The sequence below is a fragment of the Mesoplodon mirus genome (assembly GCF_964341445.2).
Source record: "Mesoplodon mirus genome assembly, chromosome: 18".
In the NCBI taxonomy this organism is placed as follows: domain Eukaryota; kingdom Metazoa; phylum Chordata; class Mammalia; order Artiodactyla; family Ziphiidae; genus Mesoplodon; species Mesoplodon mirus.
In genome coordinates this window covers 16051354-16072162 of record NC_138994.1, presented here as the reverse complement: position 1 = coordinate 16072162, position 20809 = coordinate 16051354, and the positions used below count along the sequence as shown (strand labels likewise).

Sequence of the window (20809 nt, the reverse complement as noted above, 5' to 3'; positions counted from 1 at the left end):
TCAATGTTTTGATTGTTTTGCAAGAAAGAAAGACAATGGAGTAACATACCCTTGAGTATGTTTAAAAAAATATATGAACATGTGCTCCCTGCCTGCTTGATCAGGAAACTTGTGCATTACATTTTTTTTAATTAGCTTTTTAATGGTTTTATCAAAACAAAAACAAAAAACAAAAAAACAAAAAAAAAGAAAAGAAAAAAAAAAGTTCCTGCAAAATTGCAGATCAACAAAAGCTGGTTTTATAGAGGATCATGAACTATGCACAAACTGGTTCAAGACTTTTTTCTCAAGTTCAGTAGTGTATTTAGCTAAACAGACCTTCCTCAGAGTAAGTGCATCTCATTGCCATTACATGCGTTCTGTATATTTGATGTACACGTCCCTGCGTATGTACACCAAATATACGTGCGTGCGTGCCCATGTGCACCCAGACATACAGCTTCCCATGCTGCATTTAGCATCGAGTTGTAGAAAACTGATATTTTTAAATTGAGGATGGAAGTAAAGAATCTCTCTGTTTTTGTTTTTTGTTGGGGTGGGTTTGGTTTTTTTCTTTTGACCTTTTATTTTGAATTAAAGATGTCTGTAACTCTGAGATTAAAAGACAAGTTTGTGGCTTTTAATGTTTTTCCTCATAGAATGTGATTGTTGAAGAAAATGCACCGAAAGTTGCTTTCAAAAGTACAACGCTTTGTTGAATCTTAATAAATTGCGATTTTTTTTCTTGGCTGTTCAAATAAATGTGTTTTTTATTTTTCAGAGGCGGATGTCATCCAAATTCACTTTGTATGTGTTGGGAGAGAGAGTTGTCCTACTGTGTATAAGAAATTCCCTGTGTCGTCTTATGCCATCCTCAGAGTTCACGTATATACTTAGATACCCTCCAAGTTTTGGTTGCTTGACTTGTGATCTTATCATTTGTTTTGTGGTTTTGCAGTCCACACTGAAATCTTATTACTAGTCGTCGAGAGGTGCAGTAGAGCCTGGACCCACCCGCTCTGTGCGGGAACCGGTGTCATGTGGGGCAGCCGTGGGACGTGGCCCCAGCCGAGGACCATTGCTCACTCTCACCCATGACCCAGTTTGGGCATAAGAAATATTCGGAGAGAAGAGAGTAGTGAAGGTCTTCTGGGGCTTCCACGGTGGCGCGGTGGTTAAGAATCCGCCCGCCAGTGCAGGGGACACGGGTTCGAGCTCTGGTCCGGGAAGATCCCACATGCCACGGAGCAACTAAGCCCATGCGCCACAACTACTGAAGCCCGCGCACCTAGAGCCCGTACGAGAGAAGCCACAACAATGAGAAGCCCGCTCACCACAACGAAGAGTAGCCCCCGCTCACCGCAACTAGAGAAAGCCTGCGTGCAGCAACAAAGACCCAATGCAGCCAAAAATAAATTTAAAAAAATTTTTAAAAAAAAAAGGTGTTTTGGTTTTCCTAGGCATTCGTTTCGATAAAGTAGCCTTAGCTAACTTAACGGAGCGTCTTGTACAAGCACAGTTGAAGTGACGGCACTGGGCAAAGCAGCAGCAGCCTTCTCCCCACGGGGTTCAGGTGGCAGTCAGAACACTTGGGTCTGGCTCTCAGGGCCACCCCTGGATCGCCTGCCATGACCTTAAGTAAGTTCAGCGCCAGTGCTCCTGTCTCGTCAGGATTGTAAAGACAGCCTCTTGAAAACCAGCCAAAATGTCCTTTGTGACCCCCGTTCAGAGACCAGCAGAGTGAGTGTCTTTTTCTCTCCACTCCTAGGCACCTCGACCACGTTTTGTGGAGAAGATAGGACCCGGGTTGGCCCCTGCAGGCGAGACGGCGAGCTCCCGGCTCTGACCGGCCTCTTTAGAAAGCGGAGGAGGAAAGCGCAGAAGGGCCATCATCCGGAGGAGAAGCGAAAGGCTAGAACGAAACTCATGGAACTCAGAATGTGGATGGTGAAATGTACTTGACACCCTACCCTTGTACGCGCCTGGAGGCACCGACCCTGCCGGGGCTGTGAGCGGCCCTTCGGCAAGTGTTCGTTCGGTGCCCATGAGTCCAGCGTCGCTGCAGGGAGTGAGCCGACCCCGTTCCTGCTCCTGGGAGAACAAGCCCAGTGCCTCCAGAACATCCAAAGGTTGAGGCAGGCTTCATGGAGGAGGTGGCACTTTCCTCCCAGGCCCGGGGAAAGTAGGGGACAAGTGGGGAACACAGCATAAGCCGACTGACAGCCTCATGGCCTGGAGTGGAGGCGGCTCCTGGTACCCACAGGTGAAAAGGAGGCTCGGTGTCTGGGATCAAGAGAAAAATCAAGGCTCAGAGCTGCACTTTTTAAAAAAATCATTCTGGCGACACCGTGGGAGAAGGCAAAGAAAGAAGGCAGGGTGCTCAGTGGGTAGAAGCCTGATGTGCAAAGAAGGGACTGTTGAATGGAGAGCAGAGGCCAGGAGGGAGCCGTCCTGGCCAGCACTGATTCTAACCGCATGAACGACGAGATCCGAGGAGCTGAGTTGCTGAGCACGCGTTCACTCAGGGAGGCATTTTGAGAAGATTCTTTGCAGGAATAGAACATATGGGGTGGATCAAGGAGAAACCACATAAGAGTCTTGGTGGAAACATGTAGTTAACTTACTAGCTTTACACATCAGTTTCCACAGCTTAGCTTGTGTGGGACCGTCCCCTGAATGGCAGCCCGCGTGGCAGGCCTGGATCCCCAGTCATCGTGAAAACCAGAAGCACATTTCCAAATGCTCCTTAAGTGTGCAGAAGCCTCAGGCTTAAGTGACATTTCGCTGGTTCTCCACCCTGGCTGCATGTTAGAATTATCCAGAAAGTTTTTAAAATCCCGGTGCCAGGGCACGGCTCAAACACATTGAACCGGAATCTCTGATTGTGGGCCCAGGCACCAGAGTTTTTAAATCTCCCCAGTTGGTTCCATTGAGCAGCCAGGGCAGAGGCGGTGTCAGAGGGAGCCTGTCATCAGGCTGAGACTGTCGGCCGCCTACCCATTGGAATAGCCATTTCCAAGAGTTCAGTGCGTCTCATGTGACAGTCATAGCTAGCTTTTTGCTTTTTTTTTTTTTTTTTTTTTAACAAAACTATGTGCCAGGCAGGGTGCTAAGCACTGTGTAGGACCGTGTCTGTTGTTTCAACAGCCCCATGAGGTGAGGACTGGGACTGGGAGAGACTGGGAGAGGTTACAGAATGTGCCAGAGGCCATGAGCTGATGAGGGTCAAATCCAGGCCCATCTGACTTCACAGCCATTGCTCGGTCAGCCCCACACAGGATCCACCACGGAATATTCCAGCTGGAGGACCTTGAGGCCACGTGTGTATCAGAAACAGCTCCGATGGGTGATAGGTGTGCCTGTAAAGAGACCTGGCTCCGACAGTAGCAGGGCTGGCGAGTCTGGAATTTGTACACAGCCAGGCAGGGTGATGCCACAGCCCCGGGCAGAATTTCTTCTCCAGAAAACCTCAGCCTTGCTCTTGAGGACTTTCAACTGATTGGATGAGGCCCACACACGAGTGGGGATAAAACCCTTAAAGCCAGCTAGCTAACTGTGGGTGCCGAGCACCTACAAGATGCCTTCACAGCAACACCTCAGTTGGCACTTGAGTCGATAGCCAGGGACACCAACTGACCATCACACGTGGCTTCTGCAGAAATACCCGCTGGCCTTTCTCCTGTTTGTCGTCAGCAGCTCGTCCTGACCTCATAGTTGTTGCAAGGCAGGCGAAGTGGGCCCAGTCATAGCTGGTGGCAGTGCCAGCTCAGACTGGACGCGATCAGTTTATGTCCATCCATCCAAAAGTGCATCGGTCCTCTTCACACAGAGGCAGACATCTGGCGGGTACTGGCCCCTAGAGCCCAGGTGAGTGTCCCCACCCGACCTCACCCAGCGGCACTCATTCCCGGAGACACAGCCCAGGCCAGCTACTCGTAGAGGTCCTTAAGCACCTCCTGGCTGAGACCAGCCACAACAGACCCAGGAATCCTGCCTGATCTGTCGGGCGCCCGAGAAAGTCAGGTGACGGTCTGCCCCTGGACGTCTGCCAAATGCAGGAGCACCCTGCATGGGACCATCCTCAGAAGAGGGACCATTTGGGGTTCGCGTGGGCCCCGCTGGGAGCACTGCTAATGGCAGTGGCATCTTCACTGCGGGGCTGGCCTGGCCCCCCCAGGCCAGGTTTGCTCTCCCAGGTTCCCCGCTGGGATGAGGAGCGTGGGCCCATCCCCGCTCTCCCATCCTCTTCCATGGCGGCCGCTGCCCCAGCTCCTGCGGACAGCGAGCACTGGGGCTGTGACAGCCCCGTCCCCTCCTCCCTGCACCCTCTGGTCCACAGCATCCCACAGGTTCCTCAAGCACAGCCCGGCCGGACCTGGGGTCACCCCCGACCAGTCACGGCAGCCAGACCCCGCTCCTGCCATAGGCCTGGGCGCTGGCTGCCCTTCGGCCTGCAGGCTCCTCTCCCCACGGCTTACTAGCAAATGACCCACCCCAGTCCCTCCCTATATTTTCCCTCCACCTCCACCCCAGTAACCACTAGAGCATCACCTCATCACCCTCCACACACCCCCGTACTTGTCCCGCATGGCACAGGCTGGCAGGGCAGCGCCTGAAGCTGCAGTGCGGTCCATCCCTGCCATCGGAGGCTGGGCCAGAAGAGGGCGCCCTGCGCTCAACACTGAAACCCCACAGCGTCTGCTTCGTGGGGAGCCCAGCACCAGGGGAGGCCCCTCGGGGCATCTGGTAGGCCGCAGGGCCCTGGCCTGGCAAGGAGAGCAGCCTTGAAGAACCAGAGGGAGAAACTGAAGGGGCGGCACATGCACGAGGCCGAAGTTCCCAAGACCTCAGCCCGGAGGTCGTCCACGGGCTGTACCTACATGCACCTGGGCAGGCCTGGGCATAAGCACGGACTCCCACGAGACAAGCCCATTTGGCAAAAGGTGTTTAATCAGGATAAAATAGAGTCCTGGGCAGGGTCCACTGGGGGTGCTCCAGCCTCGGACGGGTTGCAGACTCCTGTCACCTTCCCCGTGTCCCAGCGGGGCCATCTCCAGGCAGCATCTATGCCTGCAGGTCCATGGGAACCGAGGGTGACAGGGTTCCCGGGCTGCCAGGCCCAGCGCTGTCCTACTGGGCATCCCAGTCGTCTGTGAATACGGCCGGGGGCGTCACGGCCTCCTCGGTTCTACCAACCCTGCCAGAAAGGGGAGTCAGCAAGGGGCCCCGTTGCCTTGGGCAGCGCGGGCCTCGCTCGGGAGGCTGAGAAGCCCCACAGTCATCCCTCTGGCCAGCCGAGGCCAGAGGATCCCCAGCAGCCTTTCTCAGGAGCTGTTTCCAGGCCTCCCAGGGCTGAAAGACTCTGGAGAGAAGTGGAAGGAGCCGGACGAGGCCGGGACTCACCACCGGTAGGCCTTGGCAAGGGAGGGAGTGGTGCGGGCAGGGGATCTTGTGAGATGGCTCGTTCTGGGGGCTCTGCTGCCCGGGGTTGGGGCGGGGGAGCCCCAGGGGCCTCGACCTGCAGACCTCAGCTGGCCCACCTGGCCGGGCGGGGGTCGAGGAGGGGTGTGTGTGCATTCCCGTGGGTGGCCTGTCTGTCCAGGCAGCAGGACGATGTCTGAGTTCATCTCCCCTTCCCTGGGCTCAGCCGCAGGTAACAGTTGAAGGGTGAGACGTGCGGCCACAGGAGCAGGGCGCGGGGCTGGGGTAGCAGCATTCGGGGGGGGAGGAGAATGGGGGCAGGGGCCTGAGGAGAAGGCCAGCCAGGCTGACCCCCGACCCATCAGGACGCGGGTGGCAGAGGGACTTCCCTGGTGGTCCAGTGGTAAAGAATCCGCCTTCCAGTGCAGGGGACGTGGGTTTGATCCCTGGTCGGGGAACTAAGATCCCACATGCCGTGGGGCAACGAAGCCCATGCGCCACAACTACTGAGCTCGCGTGCCTCAACTAGAGCCCGCTTGCCACAACTACAGAGCCCACACACTCTGGAACCCACGTGCCACAACAAAAGAGCCCACATGCCTCAACGAAGATCCCACGTGCCGCAACTAAGACCCGACGCAGCCAAAAAATAAGTAAAATAAATAGATATTAAAAAAAAAAGACGGGGGTGGCAGAGAGGAGGGAAAGGGCGTAAGACACCCCAGCCCCACCTTGCCCCCTGCACACAGTTCCTTCATTTCTTTTTTTTTCTTTCTCAGCAAACTTAAGTTTTCCTCCTCCCCCAAATGCCCCACACACCTGAGGAGGAAAGGTGGGGAAAGAGGGCAGGGGAGTCCCAAGAGGCTGTGGGCCACCCAGGGAGGCCGGCAGTCACTTCCCTCCCCACCACCAGCAGAAAGAGGTCTCCCTGTGCAGCACCCGTTCCTTCTCCCCCACACACTCCCCTCCAGGGCCCCTCACCTGCTCCTCTCCTTCCTCTCGTAGATACGCTGAAGCTTGTTGATTAAGAAGATTTTGTCTTCCCCCTCCTAGAAATGCCAGAACACAAAGGCTGAGAAAACAGCCATCGCGTGTCCGTCCAGAAGTGGCCTGTTCCAGACTGCACTTGGGGTAGCTCACAAAGAGTGTCTGACATCACAAGCACAAAAAGTTTAAAGAAGGGGGACAGAGGCACCAAATAAGGACAAGGAAAAACCAAGAGCCAAATAGTGGGCATATATATATATGTATATATATGTACATATATATACACACATATATACACATATATATACACACACACACATATATATGCCTCTAAGCTTCCTAGTGGCCAAGGTGAAAAGGGAAATGTGATCAGTTGCAGTGAGGGCTGCCTACCCAGCCTGACTCAATGTACAACCGGCCCTGACACTTAGTCTGTCTTGGGCAAATTACCTCCCCTCTGACCTCGGTCACCATCTGTAAAAGAGGGATACAAATGTCTGTGTCATGGGGTTTTTATTAGTTTTCTATTGTTGACCTAATCAATTATGGAAACTTAGTGGTTTAAAACAACACAAATTCAACATCAGTTCTGGAGGTCAGAAGTCCAAAATGGGTCTCAGTGAGCTAAAATCAAGGAGTCAGCAGGGCTAGTTCCTTCCAGAGCCTCTGGGGAGAATCTTTCCTTGCCTGTTCCAGCTTCTGAGTCTGCCCATATCCCTGGGCTCACGGCCTCCTTCAGAGCCAGCAACGGCCACTCAAGTCTTTCTCACACCTCTTTCTCTGACATTGACTCTCCCACTTCCTTTGTGAAGGACCTTACTGATTACATCGATTACATCCTGCCCACCCGAATAATCCAGGATAATCTCCCACCTCCAGGTCAGCTGAGTAGCAACTGTAATTCCATCTGCGACCCTAATCCCAAAACCCCAATGCCACTTAACGTGGCACCTTCACAGCTTCTGGGATTAGGACAAAGACATTGTCTTTGGGGCAGGTATTGGCCAACCCAGGGCTCTTTCAACAAGGGACTGTGAAAACGCACATAAAGCTTTAAGTCTAGGACCCAGTAAGCATCAGGCGGATTTCAGGGCCCATCAAACCCCGGGGTCAGACTGGATTCCTTGCGGGGAGTCTTCACAAAGAGAAAACAGCAATTTTGTCAGGATGCGTTCTGGGCGCTGGGGACCCTGGCTCACCCACGAAGGCGCTGAGACACCTACGAGGTGGAACCTCCTTAACAGACCTCCCTGTTTTCTCTCCATCGAGTTGGTGGGTACAGAGGGCTGTGCACCTGAGTAAGCCACCTGCCCAGGCCAGGGAAAAGATGCTCCGAGCGCAGGCTGAGATCAGAAGTGTGGCCCCAAAGACTCAGAACCAGGGCCAGCCTCGGCCTCGGGAGGACACAGCCTGCAGCAAGGGCCACCTGGGGAACCATCCTTCAGCTCCTAGAGGAACGGCGGGCAGAGCTGGGACTCCCCCTCCCAATAACGCTGCTGTGCATCCCACCACCACGGGGCACCACAGGCCCCAAAGCTCTACACGGTAGGGCAGGAGCCAGTTGGGAAAAACCCACTTCCAATAGCTGTACCTCAGCCAACATGCCCAGCCTGAGCCCTGCCCTCGGTCTGTGAAAGGGGAGGAGAGTACTGCCTTACTTATAACCATATAAAAAGTGGGAGCTGTCCCCAGGGCATCCTTCCACGCAAGAAGACCTGACCCAGAGTCCCTGCACCAATTAGCCAGCAGCAGAGTCACAGGCGAGCTGCACCCCAGCCCCGTCCTGCCTCGGCTGACACCCAGCAGCTGACCCCCAAGTCATTTTTAACGAAAAGTGGCTAGTGGCCACTAGCGCTGATGTGACCGCCTAGGGGACACAGGCACCAGCTGGCCCCAAGGTGGGCTCAAGCATTAAGTACACAAGTGAGAAACTGGGAAGGAAAAGGAAAAAAGAAACAGCGGGCTTCCCTGGTGGCGCAGTGGTTGAGAGTCCGCCTACCGATGCAGGGGACACGGGTTCATGCCCCGGTCCGGGAGGATCCCACGTGCCGCGGAGCGGCTGGGCCCGTGAGCCATGGCCGTTGAGCCTGCGCGTCCGGAGCCTGTGCTCCACAACGGGAGAGGCCACAACAGCGCGAGGCCCGCATACCGCAAAAAAAAAAAAAAAAAGAAGCAACAGCGGTGGGGAGAGTGATGTCGGGGCCCTGGGGGCAAGGTTGGGGCCCTGGGGATGAGGTCAGAGCCCACCAAGTGTTCAGGGGAGACCCGCTGTCACTGACAGGTGCCCCTGAGCAGCCAGCCCAGACCCAGGGAGGACAGGACCAGGTGAAAGGCCATTCCTGTCTGGGGAAACGCCAGCCCAAGTGACTCTGACCTACGGGGCAGTGACTTGTTTTCAAGGTGATGGGAGGCCCAGTAACTGCGCAGGGAGGGAGGGACAGCCTGCGGGCAAGGCTGGGCGGCCTCTAGTGGGGATGCGGGGTGGGGGGCGGCCCTTTCCACAGCCCAGGTCCAGGGGGAGGTGTGGAGGGGGAGGGGCCGCGGGTATGAGCCAGCAGGCACCCCCGACGTGGGAGCCCAAGGGGCACTCACGTTGCTTAGCTGCTCCTTGAGGAGGCAGATGACTTTCCGCTGGCCCTTCACCACCTGGATGTTGAGGTAGATCACGGCCCTGCGGGAGATGGCTGCTCAGGCTGGGCCCTCGCGCAGGAGCCCCGGGGGAGGGAGACCAGGGCCCCCACCCGGGCCTGCCCCGCACTCACAGCAGCAGAGCCGACGCCAAGTAGATGGGGAAGGCACTTTCCACCAGGTACTGGTGGACCCAGGGCAGCCAGGAGATCCTGGGGCCCGCCTCCTCCAGGTGGCGCACCCACACCTTGCCCGCCTCATACATGGTGTCCAGAGTCCGGAAGGGGCCGCAGATGCTCGAGGGCTTCACACTGGGGGAAGAAGAGGGCAGGCGGCTTGACCCCTCAGCCTGGACAAAGGCCACCTCCACACCACCCAAACCGTGGCCACCAGCCACAGCGGCCCCAGGGGGCAGCTCCCCATCCCGCCCCCCCGGAGGCCGAGGGCCCACTCACTGCCAGATGGCGTAGCAGAGGAAGACGGCAGCGCCCAGAAAGGAGGGGAAGCAGAGCAGCGAGGTGAAGACGGTGCTCATGTGGGAGGCCCTCCAGGGCCTGCGGGGCGCCTGGCAGTTGGCCATCAGGCTGGTCTGGGGACAAAGGTTGCGCTCTGCCACCGCCCTGCCACCCACCCTCCCCCAGGCCTGGTGGGGCCTCCAAGAGGGAAGAGGGGCAAGGCCGGCAGTGGGCTGGGGGTGTTCTGCTTGCAGGGGAAGCCCGAGCCGAGCCCCCAGGACAGCCCCGCAGAGAAGCAGACACTCAGCATCTGAGCCCACAGGCTAGGAAGGGCCAGCGGGGCTACCTCCCGGTCTACGGAGGGGAGACTGAGGCTCACAGGGGGCAGGCTGGCCAGGTCACCCGCACGTGAAAGGGTTGATACTAAAAGCCACCTCCACTGACTGAAGGTCTCCACTGTGCCTGATGCTTTATAAACGTCATCTCCAGCAGTGCCCCCCAGAGCAGCATCCACATTGTACAGAGGAGGAAACACAGGACCAGAGAGAAGGACCTGGTTCTGAGCACCTCCCAGACCCCCGGCCCGTGCACACGGGCACCTGGCAATGACCACGGACCCTGACGGGATGCTGCCCAGCCTGCCAAAGGCAGTGATGCAGGGACGGGACGGGGGTCAGCTGTGGCCCATGGAACTGACCCCAGAGGGTGGCGCTGGGCTGCCAGCCCCACACCACTTGGGTCACGGCTCCACATCTGCCGGCCCAGCGGCCACCCTGGCTGCACACTCTCCCCAGGCCCCGCTGCCCTCCCAGGGATCCAGCGGCACCTTTACCTTCTTGACGTAGAAGAGGAACAGCAGCTTGATGATCTGCATGGCGGGGAGGAGCGGGGAGAAGAGGACCCCCAGCCTGAGGAGAGCAAGGAGAGGAGAGGCCTGCGTCCCAGAGGCTAGGTCCTGACCCCTGTGTGGCTCCCCAGGCCTAGAAAGGCCACCCGGGCCTGGTTCGGGGTCAGGACCCCGGGGAGCTGAGACTGGGTCCCTGGGGAAGTGAGGGGTCAGGTCACTCCAGATTCCCAGGGCTGGGCCTTGCTGTAGCCCAGGGGGAAGCGGTCAGCCTCCCCAAGGGCCAGGCACTGGGACACAAGTGGGAGAAGCTCACCAGGTCAGGGTCTGCCCGTAAATCAGCTCCAGAACATTCCCCGCAATGTCGAACTCAGGCTTCCCCTTCCTCTGAGACCTCTTCTCAGAGATGAGCCTGGGCAGAAGAGCCCCTGGGGTCACGCGGGAGGGCCAATCCCCGAGACAGACCCTCGTCCCCACCCCGACCCACATGCCAAGCTGAAGACCCTGCCCGCCCCGCCAGAGTGCCCAGTGATGCAGAGGGGAGACGGAGGCCTGGGGTCCCACCCTGAAGGGTCAACACTGCAGCCAGCTTCATCTCCGTCTTTTTTCTAAGCATGTACAGATACACCCAGGTATAAATGTGCACATCAGCACATCAGCATCAAATGTTTTACTGCCTTTTTTTTTTTTTTTTTGGCTGCGTTGGGTCTTCATTGCTGCGCGCGGACTTTCTCTAGTTGCGGCGAGCGGGGGCTACTCTTCATTGCGGTGCGTGGGCTTCTCATTGCGGTGGCTTCTCTTGTTGCAGAGCATGGGCTCTAGAGCGCAGGCTCAGTAGTTGTGGCTCGTGGGCTCTAGAGCACGGGCTCAGTAGTCATGGCACATGGGCTTAGTTGCTCTGCGGCATGTGGGATCTTCCCAGACCAGGGTCCGAACCCGTGTCCCCCGCATTGGCAGGCGGATTCTTAACCACTGCGCTACCAGGGAAGTCCCTGTTTTACGGCTTTTTAAAAATCTTATCATTATTAAATTCATATGTTCTCAAAGAAAACACAGAAAAAAGGAAATGGCACCTACGTTGCTAGCACTCGTAGCCAGGACACCTGAAAATGTCCCTCTACTTCCTGTTCTTCCTCCCAACCCCCTCTTTCCTTTGTGTGAAACAGATTATACCATATGCGTCATTTTGAAACCTGTTTTCTTTTCCAATCTCAGAATAGGTTATATCCTGTCTCCTAAATGTTTTTCTCAGTTTATCGATATTTTACAGAAGAGCCGTCACGGGTAGAGATTTATGGCCCCAATTTGGGGTCAGGTCCTGATTTTCAGAGGCCTGAGAACTGCCTGAGTGACCCTCACCTCCACCACACAGGTGAGGATGCCAGGAGCCCTTCCGCAGGGGGAGCCCAGGTGCCCAGGAGGTGAGCGCAGGGACCCACCCCTGGGGCCTCACCTCCACACCAGCTCCCCCAGAAACGTGTCCAGCAGCGTGAAGATGAAGTCCATCACCATGAGCCGGTACAGCTCCTGGCCCACAAAGTCCTCCCAGCACTGAAATGGACGCGGCCTCAGCCCCCAGTGCCCTGGTGCCCCCCACCCCTGCTCCCCGTGCCCACCTGGGGGCCTCCAATATGCTTGTAGACCACGCCAGGTAAGATCAGGTGAGGGCTGGCTGCTGTGAGGGGCCACCACGTCCACCCCCAACCTGGGACCAAGGCAGACCCTCTTGAGGGGCCCGGGGAGCCCCACGCCTCTGCCAGCACCGCCCAGCCCCCCCTCACCTGGTCCTTCAGGGTGCCCACCCTGCGGCCCAGCCAGTGGTAGCAAAGAATCCCCAGAATGACCATCTTGAGGATGAGGTTCCTGCGGAAAGAGGCAGGGGGGGCGTGCACAGGCTGAGGGAGGGGTGCCTGGGAGACAGAGGTCCCGCCCCAGAAAGCTCCACCTGGCGGCCCCATCTGGCCACGCACCTGCAGATGGCCACGTATACCTCTAGCACTGGGGAGTCATGCCGCTCCAGGATGGCCAGGACGCGGAACAGGTAGGGGGCCCCCAGGTTGAGAAGGCAGACCACCAGGGGCAGGGCCAGAAGCGCCCCTTCCCGCTCAGCAGACACGCGGCTCTGCTATGGCAGGGGGAGGGCCAGCGGTCAGCGCCCCAAGGACAGAGGCAGGTCCACTGATGGGCCCGAGACGGGGGAGGGGCCGCAGGGAGGGGTTCCCAGGGCAGAAGAGGGGGGTGGAAGTGGCAGGCACGCCACCCTCCGCCCCAGGCCCAGTGTTCAAACTGCACAGGAAGGGGGATGGGAGGGGGAGGAAGGGGGGTGGGAGGGGGAGGAAGGGGGTGGGAGGGGGAGGACGGGGGATGGAACACAGGTGTCGGGGGAAGAAAAGAGAAACCAAGACGAGAAAACAAAAGGACAGAAAAATAGGGAGAGTGTGAGACAGAACGAGAATGAGAACAAGGCCCGTGAGGGAAGCGGCCTCCAGGGAGGGCCCGGGCGGAGGGTGCGGGGCCTCAGGGGGCCCAGTCTAACGAAGCAGGCGTCTGACCCCACGGCCGAAGCCTCCGCGGGGACCCCCACGCCCTCCCCGCACCTGGATCACGAGCTCTGAGAAGGTGTAGACGGCCAGGGCGCACACCAGCGTGGTCCCCAAACACAGCAGCCACACGAGCCCCAGCACAGCCGCCTGCCGCAGCCGTCCGCACGCCCCCCAGGGGCGCTGCCACAGCCGCCCCTCAGCCAGCAGCTCCTGGAGGCGGCAGCAGGCTTGTCACCCGCGGCACAGACGCATGGAGACGCGCAGACACACGCACCACACCCCCGCGGACACGTGGAGCAGACACACAGGGAGGCTCCCGCCCACCCCTGGGGCCACGGCCCGTCGCTCCCCCTGCTCTGGGGCCCCTCCAGGCACCAGGAGACCGCAGGACAGGGCCACAGGCTGAGGCCTGACCCAGCCGCTCCCACCCCACCTCCCCAGCCCTGCCTCCTGAGCTGTCCTGCCTGTGGACAGCCGTCCCCTTGCTGACCCGGAGCCCCAGGGCACTCCCTGGGGGCCCATCAGCCAGGTCAAAGCTGTGAGCTGCACCCAAATCCCGCAGTGGGAAACCCCAGAAAGGCAGAGAATCTTCCGCGAGGCCCAGGCCAGCCACCCCCTAGCCCTGAGGCCTTGGGCAAAGGACTGAGGCCTCAGTGTCCTCACGTGTACCCCAGGGCTATTTTGGGGACCAGGAGCACGTGCCAGCTGGTGCCCCACAGGCCTCTTCCCGCGGGGGCCGGGGGACACAGGGACTCCGGGGAGAGGGCCCGAGAGCAGCCCTAACCCTCTCCCACTGGAGCAGGCCCCGACTGGTGTTCCCTGGACACGGGGTGGGGGACAGCGGCCCCAGGGCCCCTGGGCAGCTCACCTTCAGCTGGGTTCGGATATTGTCGTGCTGGAGGCGGGTGGCCCATTTCTGAGTCACTTTGTAGTCCCAGGAACAGAAAACAGTGACGGCATGGACCCCCGAAGTGCTGCCTACCCGATAGCTCTCCCCAAAAGAGCGGGACATGCTGGGAGAAGCAGAGGCAGGCAGAGGGTGAGATGGGGCGGAAGGCGCAGCGGCTGGGGAGGAGACAGATGGGTGCTCCCTGCGGCCAAAACCCACCACCCACTCAGAGGAGCCCTCCTGGCGCTGGATGGGCCTCCGGCCACTCTCCCTGCCCCACCTCTAGCCCAGAGCTCTCAGCCTCCTGGTGTGGACCGCCGGCCACTCTTAAATCAGCCCTGACCAACAGGGTGCCCGCCAGCCACAAGTGGCTAGAAGAGGGGTCAGGCTCCACTCCCCACCAACATGGCCTGCTGCCTCCCACCCAGACGTGGCTGCAGAAGGTGCTGGCTCACCTCAGGGCCTTTGCACTGCCTCTCCCGATAAACAAAACACCTTCCCCGGCCTTTCTCCAGCCCCCTCATTTAACCTCCCTCTCTGGGATGAGTGCCACCGCCCTGGGAAGCTGGTCTGACATCCTCTCCTATGCTCCAAAACACCTGAGCAACATAACACCCGGAGTTTCCCAGCCTCTTCATTGGCCTGTCTTCTCCTGTAGACAGCAAGCTTCTCAAGGACATGCACCAAACTCATTTACCTTCCTGTCCTGAGCAGAGCACAGCAAATGTTTGTGGAGTGGATGGGTGCATGGATGAAAGTGTGGGCGGATGGATGGAAAGAAGGCAGGATCCATGGATGCACAGTTGATAGATGGATGGATGGATGGAGTGATGATGGATGGATGAATGGATGATGAAGTGATGATGGATGGATAGGTAGCTGGACGGACAAATGGATGGGTAGCTGGATGGATGGATGGATGGATGGACAGACGGATGCACGGGTGGATCAATGGCACTCAGAGCCAGGGTCATAGGGTGGAGGGCTATTACCTGTACACCAGAGTGATGCAGGTGATAAAGAAAGCTACCCCCACGGTGAAGAGGTAGGCCAGGGGCATGTTGTAGGGCAGGCCGCCCGCCTCAGGCGTGCACTGGCCGCCATCCAGCGGGGAGGCACACGGCTGGTTCAGCGTCGCGTTACTATAGTAGCCGTAGTACATGACGGTGTGGGTGAAGCAGCCCTGCAGAGAGGACGCCCGGCCACATCAGGGACTCTCCCCCTCCCTGCACCTGACCCACCCTCAGGCTTGGAAGGCAGATGGAGGGCACCCAGGGGGCAGGGTGAGGGGAAAGGCAGAAGGGGAAGGGCCAGGGCAGGGGCAGTGAGGAGAACACGGAGGTGGGCAAAGGGCCGCGGCCACCCTGGAGCTGCCAGGGCACCCCCCTCCCGGAGTCGCAGCAAGGGGTGAAGTGGGGGTCCCTGGAGGAAGCCGTGACAAGGGGGCACCTGCCCGCCCCCACCAAGCCTCACCCCGCCCGTGAGAAGCTCCAGGCCCCTGAAGGCGGGTGTGGAGCCCGAGGGCGCAGGCGGGAAGGCAGCCTGCACGGCCACGATGAAGGCCAGCAGCGGCAGCAGCAGCAGGGTGTTGAAGGCCAGCAGGGTCTTGAGGAAGAGGAAGTAGGAGAGAACGCTGGAGCCGAACTGGCCCCCAATCCGCTTCAGGGCGTAGTGCCAGGGCATCAGGGCCTGCAGCCCTGAGAGCAGCGCGAGCGCCAGGTTGTGCGATGCCTGTAGGGTCAGCAGCAGGACAGCCCTCAGGCGAGGCTGGAGAGGGGAGCCGGCCCCCAACCAGTCCCCGGGCCAGGCCTAGAGCGCAGGGGCAGTGGAGGGGCAGCCACGAGGGGAGGGGGGTCGATCACACCCAGAGCCAGGCTGAAGGCTAGAGGACCCCACGAGCGGCACGCGGAGGGAGAACACGTGGCCCCCCTCAGCGCCCCCACCACCAGCCGCCCAGAGGCACCTACCAGGATACAGCTGTCACGCAGCCGGCTGCAGCAGGAGAGGAGCCCATGGCGCACCCGGGCCCTCGGCTTGCCCCTCGGGGGCCGGCTCTCCTCTCTGGGGGCAGAGGCGGCATCAGGGCTTGGTCCACTCCCTCCCAGGGACCACCCGCCCACCGCAGGCTCAGGGCCCTTCTCACCAACCACCACGCCCAGCCGAGGAAGTGGGTCTGGGGTCCGCACGAGGCCGAGGGGCACTGACCGCAGGCAGCGTTTCTCGGCCAGGCTTAGCGGCATCCCCCGGAGTACGTGGTCCCGCTGGGCCACCGTCAGGCCCTGAAGCTCCTTCACCAGGAGGCCCCGCTTCTCTGCAGGAGCAGGAGGGAGCCCTGCTGGTTCCCCGCAGCATCCTTCCCTCCCTCCCACAACTGTGGCCGTTCCCCGGCAACACAGGCCTCTGCCGCCCTGCCAGGCCCGATGGCTCCTCTCTGCTAGGACCCTGTGCTGCCCACCCGTCCCACACCCCCACTGGTCATCACTCTCTCACCTCCACCCCCTGGAGCCCAGGACATGATCAAGTTCCCAGCATCTTCCGAGGCCCAGCCCAGCGGCCCCTCCGCCTTGAACCAAACTCTCCTCTTGGGTCCCCACTCGCATCTTGCTCTGACCGCCCAATGCCCCTGAGCCCTGTCCGCCCCCCACTCAGCAGCCCCCCCCGTCCCCCCACCACTTCCCACTATGCCAAGGCCTGGTGGGGTGAGTAGGGGAGGGCAGGACCTGGAGATCTGCCCCTCCCCTATGTCCTCGTTCCTTTCATCTTCACAACCACCCTGGAAAGGGGGTGCTATTTTAACCCCACTTTACAGAGAAAAAATGACCAGAAAGCAGACACCTGGCGTGGTTTACACAGTGAAACTGGAATGTCCATCCTGACCTCAGAGCCCACACCACCCTGCACTGCTCCATCACCCACCAGCTGCAGGCCTTGGGTAAACAGGGAGAGGAAACACAGGCAGGGCCCCAGGAAGTACCCAAGCCCCTGGGCACTGATGCCAGAGATCACCTGGCTGAAGACCAACCTGTGAGCTGTGCCCTGCTCCCTCCTACGACCACTCTCCCTTGTTCCCCAGCCCCACCACACAGGCCTCCCAGATACTCAGGCAAGCCAGCAGGCTCCCACCTCAGGGCCTTTGCCCATGCCCCATTGACTCTAGTGTCACTTCCTCCAGGAAGCCTTCCTGGGTCACTCCTGGCTAGACAGGTTCCGTGACACTCTCCTGCGGCGTGCCTTTCCTCAGCTGCCCTTATCTGAGCTTCAACCATCCACTTATCCATTTATTTGGTTCCTGTCTGTTTCACAAGGCAGACAATAAGCTGCATGAGAGCTGACTGGGTCTGCTTACCACCATCACATCCCAAAGCCAACACCAGCGTCTGCGACACTAAAAATGCTCAACAGACGCTGTGGAGCGCGTGCCTGCATGAGCCAAACACTGTGCAGCCGGAAAGGCCCACACTTCTCTGAGCCAGTGGCCGGGACACCGAAACACTCCCATACCCCTGCAAAGAGACCTCACCGCTGGGGGCCTTCAGACAGCCCACTGCACCCCAGCCCCCCGACCCGGCCTGCTGACCTCCTCCCCACCGAGGCTCCGGGCCCCCCTCACTCACCATCCTCCTCCAGGACCGTGGGGTCCAGTTCCAGGTCGTACAGGCGGAGGCTGGGCCGGGCTGAGCGGCCCACATCCCTGAGCTGAGGCCGGCCGGCCCTGCGGCGTAGCCTCACTGTGCGGCTGTAGTATTGGGAGAGGATGGCGCCGCGGCTCCGGCCTGTGGAGGCCGCTGGTCAGGGGGGGGACGCGCCCCCCTTACATAGAGGCAGGGGCTGCCCCCCCACTCCTTCCCAGGACCCAGGAAAGTTCTTTCACAAGAGACCTCAAGCAGCACCAGGTTCCCAAAAGCATATTTTTATCCCCGTGAGGACTCCAGAGTCGTTTTTAGACCGCGGCGAGGCTGCATGGGACTGGGCTGGGCCTCCAAGCAGCAGACGGGGTGGGGTAAGAGCCGAAGAGGCCTGGCTCTGAGGTACACAGATCCCTGCCGGAAACCGCAGCCCAGCCCAGGGTCCAAAGGCAGAGGGTCCCACTCACCAATGGTGCGACTGGGCATGCTGGCCAAGATGCGGAGTGTGGCTGTGCTGTAGACAGGGGCGCCCTCGGGCCCCAGCAAGGCCTGGCGGTCACTGCCTGCCCAGCAAGAAAGACTCATCCAGAGGTTCTACAGACACCACTGGCCGGAGATATCCCCTGCCCACCCCCTGCCCCAAGCTGTTAGGAGGGGCTTCCTGAGAGGTTGAGAGGCTCCGTGTCTGGCCCACACATCCCAGCACCCGGCCTGGGCCAGGGCAGGCAGGCTCACCTGAGGCCCCCAGGGCTCCAGCCCCCGGTACCCTCTGCTGCAGCTCCAGCCCCTCCTCGGCCACCCAGCGGCTCTGCTCCTGGATGAGCTGGTGGAAAGAGTCGTGCACTTCGCTCTCATCATAGGGGCTGGGCTCCTGGCTGCTGGGGTGAGAATGGGGAAGGGGCAGGAGTTCAGGCTGCGGCTGACCCAGTCCTTGCCCCAGCATCCTATCCCCTCCGAAGGGCTGAGGTCCAGACCACCTCTCCCTGGGGGTGATACATCCCAGCCCCCCAGCCCCACCTCAGAGCACTTACTCCTCTGGGTCCTGTGGGGTCTCAGGGACATTGAGGACAAAAGCCAGCGACCGGGACATATCTGCGGCCCACCCGCAGCCAATCTGCCGACCTAGGGCAGTTCAGAGCCTGGACGCAGCCTCAGGAGCCTCCCGCTGCCCATGTGATGAGACAGAAAGCGTTACAGCAAAGTTAGCCTGGCACCCAGCTCCACTGCCCGCTCCCTGGGGACCATGGGGGGTGCCACTCCCAGCCCAGGCTGCCTGAGCCCCCATCCTGCCCCCATCCACACACAAACACCAACGCATGGCCAAGTGAGTGGCCCCAAATAATCCTCAGGCCAGAACGGACTGAGGGGAACTCCTTCCGGAGGGAAGGAGGAAGGAAGTGAGGGGAGTCTGGGCAGTTCCCCACCGGCTTCCTCAGTGACGCCATCCCTGAGAGATGCGGAGTGGGTGGGGTGCCTGTGGATAGGTTCTCCATTCCTAGGGCTCTGACCCAGAGATGCCGCCCTCTGGGTGAGAAAAGTCAGGGCAGCTGAGACCTTCCCTGTGCCCGCCCGTGGCCACACAGCACTTCCTCCCGGCCGGAAATCCCACAGACAGCTAGCAGCCTGGGCCCTCACCCTCACCAGCCCCTGACAGAACAGCAGACAGGATGGCCTCCTCGGCTGCGCCCCACCCTGCATCCCCCCCACAGGAGTCACTGCACGCCAACCTGGGCGCGTCAAGGTCGACAGCCCTCCTGGGAGACTCCCCTACATTCCATCACCTCCCAGCAGGCCAGGGCAGCTGGCTGGGGGAGGGGTGCTGGGCGTTAAACAGGCAGCCTTTGTCCAGCCTTTGTCCGGGCTCTGCCATCACCCAAGACAACTGAACCAGGGTGGCCTTGTCCAGGCTCTTCAGCCTGTGGGAGTGGGGCGAGGGCAGCAGGCTCCCAACCACCCGCTGAGTCCTGCAGGACTCTGCCGCAGCAAGACTGGGCCCAGCCCTCGGTCTGCCCTGTCCACCCGTCCTCGCTACCCTCACCCCCGGGGAACTCAGCACGGAGGAAAGTTGGCTCAGCTCAAGGGGCTTCCTCAGGCGAGGCCAGGGTGTCCAGACAGGGCAGGTCCTGCTAGGGCTGTACCCAGACAGTGCCCTCACTTAGGGGTGTCCAGTCTCTGAGCCCAGGCCGCAAAGAGTCCAAGCCCCCCCACCTTCTCTCTCACAGGAGCACAGTGTGGAGAAACCAGCAGAGAGAGGTCAGAGGTGGACTTGACTCCGCTTGAAATGGAAAGTAGCTGGAGCTGGGGCTGAGGGTGTGCCCCCCAGTCCAGTCCCTAGAGCTGGAATTCCTTCCTGGAAAGACAGACCTTCCCAGGTTCAGATCTACAGGCCTCTCCCACACACCCCTTCTCCAGGAGGGCGGAGCAGGGAGATGGAAGGTGCTCAGAGGCTGCCTGGGGGATGGGGGCTTACCTGGGCACTGGCATCTGGGCACTGCCCAAGACTTCTGCCCAGCGGGTACCCAACACCCTGGCACCCTTGCCCAGGCAGGGGCAAGTCAGGCAGGAGTTTCCAGGGTGCACCATTCCTGAGCCGTGAGCCAGGTAGGGAGGGGCAGGGTGGGGCCCGTTTCCAGAAACCCCACCCCAGCCAGAAGCCAGTCCTCTGGGAGCAGCTACTGTCCAGTCAGAGCCGCAGCCCAGCCTCTGAGCCGAGGGAAGGCAGCAACTCCGAGAGACCCTGGACCCCTCATCTGCCAGTCTCCCACACGCCCACTTTCCGCCAGTGGTACCCACCTGCAAACCCGGCCTCCCCACCCTTTCCCATCCCGAGAGACACACACCACCGCCCTGACGCCCGCCACCTGCCTGTTGGGGTGAGCTGAGATCTTCACGTCCCCCGCCCGGACGCCCCTGAGAGAGTCAACTCAGGGAGTGAACTCAGGGAGATCCAAGAGAACCCGAGGAGGAAACTCAGTGCTCAGTGGCCCCAGAGGCCCAAAGGAATTCGGAGGGGGTGGAGCTGGTAGCCGCAGGGGAACTGGATGGGGCTAGGAGGACGAGGGCGCCGTCCCCAAGCCCCAGAACTGCGGCCCCCACCCACGACACGGCACCCGCATCCCGGCACTGAGCTGGGAGGCGCTGGGGAGGAGGGGCCCGGCGCGCGGCTCACCTGTCCCCCGCGAGGGCCGCCGGGAACTGTGTCTGGGCTCCACCAGCTGCGGGAGGGGTGGTGAGTTCAGAGGGAGGGAGCGGCCAAGAGCCCTGGGACGACCTGTGACCTTATCAGGCCTGGCGGGGCCAGAGTGCTGCTCCGCCCAGCCCCGGCCCACGTGGCGACGGGGCTCGGACAAGTCACGTGACCCTGCGGGGGGGCGCGCCCCGCTCCTCCTGCTTCCCCTCCCCGTCGAGCCTTCGGCGACTGTGCCCTCTCCCCACCA

General features: G+C 60.2%; 1 protein-coding gene across 3 annotated transcripts; it reads right to left on the bottom strand.

The window, feature by feature from the left end:
* Positions 1–4908: 4908 nt before the first annotated feature.
* Positions 4909–20475, bottom strand: TMC6 (transmembrane channel like 6). Of its 3 annotated transcripts, none has more exons than XM_082605515.1 (21): positions 20238–20475; positions 18404–18537; positions 18108–18250; positions 17840–17935; positions 17361–17519; positions 15952–16057; positions 15714–15807; positions 15220–15477; positions 14739–14929; positions 13726–13870; positions 12912–13067; positions 12285–12439; positions 12096–12177; positions 11768–11865; positions 10631–10726; positions 10303–10378; positions 9471–9604; positions 9150–9326; positions 8980–9058; positions 6382–6449; positions 4909–5176 (listed from the first exon to the last, which is right to left on the bottom strand). In XM_082605515.1, the coding sequence occupies exons 2-21, from the start codon at positions 18460–18462 to the stop codon at positions 5110–5112; spliced, it is 2439 nt and encodes an 812-aa protein (XP_082461641.1). In that variant the 5' UTR covers positions 18463–18537; positions 20238–20475; the 3' UTR covers positions 4909–5109. The 3 variants fall into 3 exon arrangements, with proteins under 3 accessions (XP_082461641.1, XP_082461642.1, XP_082461643.1); XM_082605516.1 differs by having other exon boundaries at positions 12285–12436; XM_082605517.1 differs by having other exon boundaries at positions 15220–15351.
* Positions 20476–20809: the final 334 nt, after the last annotated feature.